The sequence below is a fragment of the Gracilinanus agilis genome, chromosome 1 (genome assembly GCF_016433145.1).
Source record: "Gracilinanus agilis isolate LMUSP501 chromosome 1, AgileGrace, whole genome shotgun sequence".
NCBI classification, from domain to species: Eukaryota; Metazoa; Chordata; class Mammalia; order Didelphimorphia; family Didelphidae; genus Gracilinanus; species Gracilinanus agilis.
The window spans coordinates 13109045-13118477 of NC_058130.1; the positions used below are offsets into that span (position 1 = coordinate 13109045).

General features: G+C 50.4%; 1 protein-coding gene across 3 annotated transcripts in view; it reads left to right on the forward strand.

Moving 5' to 3' along the window:
* CCDC66 (coiled-coil domain containing 66) overlaps positions 1 to 9354 on the forward strand; it is a 57411-nt gene extending 48057 nt beyond the window's left edge. For all 3 annotated transcript variants that reach the window (XM_044684748.1, XM_044684151.1, XM_044685299.1), the window contains 8 exons: positions 1284 to 1415; positions 1806 to 2047; positions 2264 to 2348; positions 4575 to 4736; positions 7569 to 7713; positions 8081 to 8197; positions 8417 to 8898; positions 9104 to 9354. In XM_044684748.1, coding sequence (XP_044540683.1) covers positions 1284 to 1415; positions 1806 to 2047; positions 2264 to 2348; positions 4575 to 4736; positions 7569 to 7713; positions 8081 to 8197; positions 8417 to 8898; positions 9104 to 9349 — 1611 coding nt within the window. In that variant the 3' untranslated portion in view covers positions 9350 to 9354. The remainder of the gene's footprint in view (positions 1 to 1283; positions 1416 to 1805; positions 2048 to 2263; positions 2349 to 4574; positions 4737 to 7568; positions 7714 to 8080; positions 8198 to 8416; positions 8899 to 9103) is intronic.
* Positions 9355 to 9433: the final 79 nt, after the last annotated feature.

Genomic DNA, 9433 nt, shown 5'->3' on the forward strand with positions numbered 1-9433 from the left:
ACTTGTGACTCAGCAGATAGATTTGGCTGATTGGCCTTAGTTTGCTGACCCCATTGTATACAAATGATATGGGTGTGGGAATGAATTTGCTGGCACTTGAACTTTACTCTCATCTGAACTGTTCAAAGGAGGAAAGAATATACTACACATTATTAGGTTCAAAAATATCTCACTCAACAAGGAAATAGGAGGGAAAGTAAAGAAGAGGAAAGTAATAAGAAGGTAAATTAAGGAAGGGATTAGCCCTAAACAAAACAAACTCCAAGAATATAAAAATTATTTCTGGCTCTTTTCAACAAGGTGACAATGAATGGGAATCTCAGAGGATCCAAATAATTTGGAGAATAACTGAATAAGTTATGGTTTAGAAATAGACCTATTGTGCTGTCAGAAACAATTTCAGGCAAACCTAGGAAGATCCATATGCAGAACGAAGTGAATGGAGCCAGGAAAAAAATGTATACAATGATAAAAATATGGCAACAAACAACTTTGAAAGAATTAGAAAACTGATCAGTGTAGTGATCAAGCATGATCACAGAAGACAGGTGATGAAACATGCTTCCCACATCCTGACACGGAAAGACAAACAACTCAGTGCAGAACAGGACATGGAGGTCATTTGGAAATGACTAATGCAAAAGTTTGTTTTGCTTAACTGTACACTTTTATTTATTTTTAAGCCTTACCTTCTGTCTTAGTATCAGTTCCAAGACAGAAGAGTGGCAAAGGCTAGGCAAATGGGATTAAGTGACTTGCCCAGGGTCTCACAATTAGAAAATGTCTGAAGCCAGATTTGAACCCAAGTCCTCACAACTCCAGGCTTAGTGCTCTATCCTTTGTTCTACCTAACTGCCTTAACTATACATGTTTCTAATACATCTTGTTTTGGTTTTTGTTCTTAATTGAGGAGCAAGGAGGAAGCAGTGTTGGATTGGGAGGAAGAGAAACAAGATTGTTGTCAACTGAAAAAATAAGTTTAAGGGTAAACAAATACAAATGTTTAAATGACCACCATTTTTGGATTATATGTGTCCCTTTAGATTGAGAGTTAAAGGTTATTTCTGTCTCTTAAAACTGGGCTCCAAGATGACCTAACATCAACTTTATCCAGGTGCCACGGGCCAGAATAGATGTAGACAATTCTCACTTTTTTGAGATGTTTTTTCCTAGACTTACTAAGTTAATTTGCAAATGAAATTAAGTCATGAGTAGAAACAAAACATCAGTATGCCATGATGACATGACCCAGCTCCAATAATGGGCTAATGCTCTCGTTTCAGGAAGCTACACCACTGGAGCACCCTTTCAGCGCTGTGAGAAAAGAGCAGCAGAGGAAATGGATTGAAGAACTGAACAAACAGAAGGAAGAAGATAAGCAAAGAAAACTCAAGGAAAAAATGGCATATGCCCAGGTAACTTCAATGAGACTTGTTAGCACCGTTCTTTCTCCCCAATAGAGTAATTTTGATTTTAAAAGCAGTTTATTCATCATTTGGCTTCAGTTTCCCAAAAATGAGTTCACATTTTCTTAGAAGACTCTATGTACACTGTCCAATGGACATGGGAAATGAATTGAAATAATTCAGTTATGTTGATTTTGATCTACTTATAACTGTTTAATCCCATCTTGATTTCATTTTATTCACATACAACAAGAGAGTTCAAAGAATCATTTCTACTAGTGCAATCTAGGATAAAGGGCATTAGTACCAGTCGGTTGTGTGGCATTAGACAAGGATTTTCAGCCTCCTTCTCAGTGGGAATATCAGCTTGGCTATAAAGGATTTCTCTTTTGTCATCAGGGTGAAGAACATGACAGGTGGGCCATGCATTTTGATTCCTTAAAGTTCTATCCCAGTTCTCGGTCTCAACTCTCCTCTCATGCAACCCAGAAACAGCCCGACTACTTGTGCCTCTCCCCGGAAATGACTGATGTTAGCAGTCCTTACACACCTTTGTCTGGAGGCCAGCTTGGGCCTGCAGAGGAGGAGAACTTGGGGAAATCTACTCGGGATGAGGCTACTACAAATGTGGAGAAAACCAGGTGAGTAGCCTTCTTGTAATTGGGGACGTCTACACTTGAGAAGGCAGGCCTTCAGCTCTCTTGTTTTTTAGTTCTTGTTACATTATACTGCTTTTTACCTTTAGGACTTTTGTTTGTAATACAGAGATTTAGCTGATTCTTAGGAGGAAAATAGGCTACATTTCAGTAAAGAAAGTTTGTTAAAACAGACAATTGTTGCCATATTTATTTTTTTAGTTTCCTCCGCTCTATGACTGCACTTCTGGATCCTGCTCAGCTTGAGGAAAGAGATAGACGAAGACAAAAACAGTTAGAACATCAGGTATTGTATTTCAATCTCTGCCTCAGTGGTAAAATTAAATCACTTTAAATGGCATCACAGAAAGGCAACAACTTAGGTTGCCCAGTGGATAGGGCACCAGACTTAGAAATTGGGAGGTCCTGGGTTCAAATCTGGCTTCAGACACTTCCTCACTGTGTGATCCCAGTAACCCAGATAAATCACCTAACCCCCGCTGCCTAGTATAAGGATGATATAGAAATGAGGTATTATTATATTAGTTTAGAGATAAGAGAGAAGAAGCTGGCTTGAGAAAGAATTGGAGTTTGAAGCAGAGCTGAGTCAGTTTCACATGTGGACAGTGTGACGGTTTTTCTGTGCGTTGCTCTCTCTGGGAGGGGCAGTTGGCAGAGTCACCCACAGAGACTCTCTCCTGTCTGCGGTAGAAGGAAAGGAGGGAAAGACCTGAAGGAGCTAAGTGTTTTCACTGTTTTTATACATTGTTTTTAAGTCTGAGAAGACCAAAGAAAAACTTGGTATTTGGTTTGGAATCTTAAGTCTGTTAAGGCTCAGAGTCCTAAGTTGATTCTTAATTGAGACTCAACCACCTAGCCTTTGTTGTTTTTATAACTTGAAGGGGAAGTCAAGAATTATAAGAATAATAGTGGTAGTTTATTTAGAATAGTAAAAATTTGGGTTACTCAGATCAGGAAGGATTAGTGTAGACTGTGAAACACAGGAGAAGCAGTTCCTTGTGGAACCAGGTAGTTTATTTGGATGGAATTAGAATCCCTTATTTTTTTATAACAAGAGTCTCTGTAGCGTCCTTGTGCCTGGCCCTGAAGAGAAGTTCATTTATGAGCTTTACTTCACTGATATAAACTGAAGATATTTTGCAAGCACAGCAAGCAGAGTATCAAAAATCAGTTTATAATTCATAATCAATCCATTGCTTTATTTAGTTTTACAGTCTATTATTTTTACATCAGTCCTTGCTACTCTTCTGTTTTGGAACCAGTTCTTAACTACTGATTCTAAGACAGATGGTAAAGGGTTTAAAAAATAAAATTTAGGGGGCAGCTGGGTAGCTCAGTGGATTGAGAGTCAGGCCTAGAGATGGGAGGTCCTAGGTTCAAATCTGGCCTCAGACACTTCCCAGCTGTGTAACCCTGGGCAAGTCACTTGACCCCCATTGCCTACCCTTACCACTCTTCTGCCTTAGAGCCAATATACAGTATTGACTCCAAGACAGAAGGTAAAGGTTTTTTAAATAAATAAAATTTAAAAATATTTAAATGGCATTATAGAATATGAAAATTAAAAGTTCTGGTGTAAAGAATTTCTTTCTGAAATTTTTGCTTAGGGGCCCAGAAAATCACCTTAAAATTCCAATCTTCTCTTAGATTTGGATTTTTACTTTCTGTTGCAAAAATAACTATGATAGCAGGATTGCATTGTTAGATAGGAAGAGGGGAAATATAGCCTTCTTGTATTACTATCTACTTAAACATAGACTTATTCTGTAAATTGGCATAACACTTAAGTTAGCCCTGGGTATGTCTATTTTCTGATTTCATTTCAACTTTACAGGCTCTTAGAGAAAGTAGATGTAGTGGCCTAAGCCCATCTTCTCCTTAAGATTCCAAAGAAGACTTTTGCCAGCTAGAACTAATCAGGAATTCCACAGATAAGAGTTAAAGGAGTTTTTCTCAGCAGCATTCCTGAGTACATTTCTGAATCCTCCTTTGAGATGATTCAGAAGGAGCCAGGGCTGTGGCCCCTTTGGCAGGAGGCTCCTTGAGGCAGGAAGAGGCTGCAGATATCTGTGGTAGCAAATGGAAAAGAGGGAAGACTGTATTTGTCAGAAAAGTGAAAAGGAAGACAAGAAATTTTGTTGTAATTTAAGGAAATAAGCAAAAGGAATGTTGGCAAGAGCTTGAGCCAGGATGTTAGCCCACAGCTTGCTTGATGGTCAGATTCCAATAAGACCACCATAAGACTGATGGGATGGCCTGTTCTTCTCAGAGATGTCTTATGGTACATACCTTAGCATCAATTGGTCATTCAAACCGTGGTGTCTTTACTCACTTGGAAAGTGTTTGAGAAAATTGTTTGGACATTTCTGACTCATTGCCTCAGTCAACCTGTGGCCAAAGAGATGCTTTTGTACAGTCTAGTGGCCCCCATTTCTGACTGCAGTTAATGCCACCAGCTCAGGCCTGGCATTCTCCTAACAGTGACCGTGCCTGTGTCCTTTTTCACAATCAGAAAGCCATCACTGCTCAGGTGGAGGAGAAGCGAAGGAAGAAGCAGCTTGAGGAGCAGCAGAGGAAGCAGGAAGAAGACGAGGAGGAACGGCGCCTGGCCCGGGAACGAGAGGAGATGCAGAGGCGCTTTGAGGAGGACCTCCTGGAGCAGAAGCGAAAGGAAGTGAGTACCGGTGGGCACTGCGCATCTCCCTGCTTCCGCTAGCCAGTGGGCTGCCCAGACCTTGGGTCCAGCTGGTCTCCCCCAGCTGGAATTACTCTAAAACCATCGGTGCGATAGAGAAGGTGTGAAGGCTCATTCCCGCTTTCTCCCCTTTGAAGAATGCAGGCCCAGGTACCCCTCCTGCACTGTTGCCTTTCGGATGGTCAGGTCACATCCACGCTCACTGGCGAAGCATTTGCTGTGGGCCAGGCCCTGCGTCAACCCCTGGGTTTACCGAGAAGAGTAAACGATGATGCTCTGTCCTTCCCGTGTTGTCCCATCTGTCAGGTTTCTGTCCTTCTGCCCCTCCTTCCCTTTTCGGTTTGAAGCCTCCAGACCCATCTGTATCTGCCCTACTCAGATGGCCTGCATCCCCGCTAGAAAATAGAGGATTGTTTAGTATATCCTTTTCAGGTAGCGTCTCTTTAGCCCTTCCCAAACCGGCTTCTCCTCTCAATCTCCCACTTCAGATGGAAGGAAGGATTGTTTTAAATCCTCGCTGGGCCTCTCTCTAGCCTCCGGGTTTTTTGCTCACGACTTCATAATCTTGAGCTACTGCTGGTGAAGATAAGGGCTTAGAGGAAAAATGAGGCTACCTACAGCAAGTGAACAGCTTGTTCAGAAGACAGAAAATAAATCTGAATTACAAATCAGAGCTTCAAAATCAGGAATGACGGGCCCTTCGCCAGGAAGGGAGCACCGTTAACAATGGTGGACGACACTTGCTTGAAAACGTGGAGGATCCTGGGGATCTGGGCTCGTTTTGTAGCTCCACAAAGGCAGCCTCCTGGAGAGCCTCCACACTTTGCTCACTACAGACTGGAAGAGGCCTTTTCGAGAGGAATTGAAAAGAAAATGCCAGCCTCGTTTAACCACCGAGCAGAAGACGGGCAAGGAAGAAGCCCGAGGACTTACAGGAAAGTGCATCCGGGGGGAGACGGGGACGGTCAGGACACGTCTGGGGCCTCGGCTCTCTGCTCACAAACGTCCAGCACACGGGTTCAAAAATGAGGTCGAAACTAGAGCTGGATTCACGCTCGGGGCGCCTCAGATCGTGACTGCAACATGGCAACCAAAGAGGCTGCGCGGCCAAGTAAGAGCAGAAACATGGCATCGGGGGAGGATGGGTGGAAACGCTGGAGTGGAACCTGGCGGGAAGCAGACGGGCAGGGATCGGGCCACAGGTCCGACGGGGGCCGCAAGTGCTGGATGGAGTCGTCCCTTCTGTCGGAAGAGCTGCTGGCCTTGCAGAGCCGAACGACCCCAACCCAAAGCCACCAAAAAAGGAGGTCGTGCGAAGAAGAATACGGGGTGACGGGACTAGCAACAAGAGTTAAAAGGGGGCGGCCTAAGACACTTTAATCGGTGGATGGAGAGCCAGACTAGAAATGGGAAGTCCTGGGTTCAGTCAGACCCTTCCTCTGGGTGACCTGGGCAAGTCCTTCCCCCCCATTGCCAAACCCTTACCGCTCTTCTGCTTTGGAACCAACACATAGGATCTATTCTAAGATGGAAGGGGAGAGAGGGAGAGAGAGAGACAGAGAGAAACAGAGAGACAGAGACAGAGAGAGAGAGACAGAGAGAGAGAGAGAGAGAGAGAGAGAGAGAGAGAGAGAGAGAGGGAGAGAGAGAGAAAGAAAGAGGGAGGGGCCGCCTTTTGTTTTAGTCTCCTGGAATCCCCCCCCCAGCCCTTAGAGCTGTCCTTCTGTGTATCTGGGTCATGGGGTCATCAGCTCATCTGCCAGGCCTCCCTCTGGGTCACATGACCCTGCTCTCGGACAGTCCGTGGCCGCCTGCAGTGTTGGTGGCCAGGCGCCATGGGCTGCTTTCCTCATTCTCGGCTCCACCAACAATGTGTTCGGCACCTCCCCAAGGCCCCCGAAGGGGACTCTGCAGGATTCTGGGTTTGGTTTTTCTCTGTCGCAGCCCACCAGGGGCAGGACGGTGCCCTCCAGGAGGGTATATTCTGCAGAAATTGCCGTGGAGGAAGAGGAGGAGGAGGAGGAGGAGAAGGAAGAAGAGGAGGAAGAGGAGGAGGAGGACTCGCAGGGCCCGCTGGGGCCCCCCCAGAAGCACAGAAATGGAGCGGCCTTTGCAAAGAGCTCCAGGGCGGGCTGGAGGCTGGCGTGGAGCCGACCCTGAGAAACACAAAGGCGGGATGGGGCAGAAGGCAGCCTCGGCCTCACCTTCCCCTCAGCGGCTCTCTGTGTCCCTGGGCTGGGCCTGGTGATCCCCAAGGCGGAGCCTCTGCCGTGGACACCTCGGCTGTGCCAGACTCGGACCCGCCGCGGCTCATCTCCACTCTCTGCTCCCAGAGAGCAGGTCCCGGACGTCACCGCCTGCTCCAGTGGCCGCCCTTCAGCCTTCGGACAGGCAGGTTCCGGCTCCCCCGAGGCCCCTCCCCACGCCATCTACACTGGCTTCCAGAAGGCACCGGGCCCAGGACTCGGGGATCGTTCACGGCTGCCCTCCGTGACGGGAGCTCAGCGGCCACACATGACTGTCGACATTCACAAGCTGAGCTTCCAGCTCAGATGCTGCTGCGCCCGCCTCTAAGGCCTACACGGGGAAGTGACTTGGCCAGGGTCACCTAGTCAGGACGTGTCTGAGGCCAGACTGGAACCCAGGACATCCCGTCTGCAGGCCTGGCTCCATCCGCCTATCAGACTAGTTGGCCGTCCTGGGTGGCCCCGAGGCGTGCTCAGAAGGGCCAGGCTGGGCCAGGGCAGGCTGGGCGGGCTGGGCCGGGCCGGGCCGGGGCGCTACCCAGCGGGGCTCACTTCTTGCCAACAGGAAATGATGGCTCTGAAGACCAGCGAGCTGTACCAGAGCATGCAGAGGGCGCAGGAGCTGGCGCAGCGGCTGAGGCAGGAGCAGCGCATCCGCGAGCTGGAGCAGAAGGGCCACGACATCTCCAACCTGCTGCGCGGCCTGGCCGGTGAGCGGGGCCCGAGTTCAGATCCTCCCTCCGAGGCTCGCCTGTCTGTTAGCCAGGGAGCGCGACGGTACCCAGCACGTGGGGGGCTTTGGCGAGGCTGCGCGGGGCTCCCCACTTTCTTTTCTCTTGAGCCCTCCCTTCCTGCCTTCGTAATGTCTCAGGGGCAGGAGCTGGGCAAATGGGGTCACCCCTTGGGACATGCCCGAGGTCAGATTTGAACCCAGAACCTCCCATCTGCAGGCCTTGGGGGCCTTGTTAAGAGTGTCCGCGGAGGCCTCGTCTCCCCCCAACCCGGGGCCGTGGCACGATCACGAGGGTCCTCCCCCGCCGCATGGCCAAGCGTGACGGAGCCCCTTCTGTCCACCAGGCGAGCCGGGACCCACCGAGCCAAGCCCAGAGCCGAGCGGCCAGCGAGCAAGAGCGGCGGCCAGCCCGGGGATCCCCCCCGGCACCTCTCCCCGAAAGGACACGGCTGTGCAGACAGGTAGAGCCCGTCAGAAGCGCAGGGACGTGGCCCTGCCCACGTTGGCACTCGATGCCCATCTGCCTCGGTTTCCCAGCAGGGAAGGGAGGGCGCCCCCCCCCCCAAGAGAAGCCCCTCCCCAACCCCAGAGGACCTGCAGCGTCCTGTGTCTGTCCCTTTGCCCCTCCCCCAGCTGGTGGGGGCCACCCAAGGAGTGACCCCAAACCCTCCTCCCCGCAGATGAGCCGCAGCCAGGCCGCAGCAGCCGGGAGACAGGGCCGGAGGGGAGCGAGCGGACCGGCCTGCTCTCTCCGGAGCTCTTCATAGAGTGTGACAGGCAGCCCAACGGCGGGAAGAGCCAGGACGGGCTTGAGGAGGCCCGCCGGGCGTCCCCTGAGAAGGAGAACAGCTTCCAGCACCTGTACGAGCCCTTCGCCAGGACGGAGCGGCCAAAGCCCCGGGGGAGGGGTGCCAAGAAGCCCGACTGGAACATCAACCGGCCGGCCAAGAAGTTCGTGCCGGCCTCTGAGCGCTACCCCAAACACCTGCAGCGGCAGCGTGAGGAGAGCAAAGTGCGCCGCCAGATGGAGCTGCTGCAGCTGCTTGAGAGGAACGCGCCGACCCGCCTCTTCCTGCTGCCCCGTGACGCCTCGCCCGAGCCAGCCCCTCGCCAGGACCCCCCCCAGGAACCCCAGGAGCCCCAGGAGTCCCGCGGCCAGCAGGTAAGCACACTGGGAGGGCGGCCAGGAGGCCCACTAGCAGCCCTCATGCCACACGGGCTAAGGGCCTACCAGGGGTGGCTTAGCAGTTTGGGGAGTTTCTTTTTCACTTTTCTTTTTAGCCCAGCTTCATCCCTTCCTCTGAAGACAGGCCGGCCGGCTGGTCCAAGCTCACATCCGCCTTCTTTGTTTTCTTTTTAAATTCTAGGAAGAAGAACTGAAAAAACTCCACTCCAGCAGGGACAGGTATGGCGCCGTCTTCCAACATCATCGTCCGGCTTATTTTAGGAACGAGAAAAGAAACTCGATAAGCAAAGGCACCCCAGAGCCAGGGAAGGAGCCCCTTCGGAGCCCCTGCAGGCCAGGGAGGCTGAGGGAGGAGGCCGGGCTCTGGCCAAGATGGTTCAGGAGGGTTTCAGGAGGCCAAGAAAGATGGAAAGACTCCTGGGTTTGAGCCCATCTCCAGGCGCAATTTGGGAATTCCTGGGAGGAATGTAAGGCAAAGGGGCGGGGGGGGGGGGGGGGGGCCAAAGGCAAG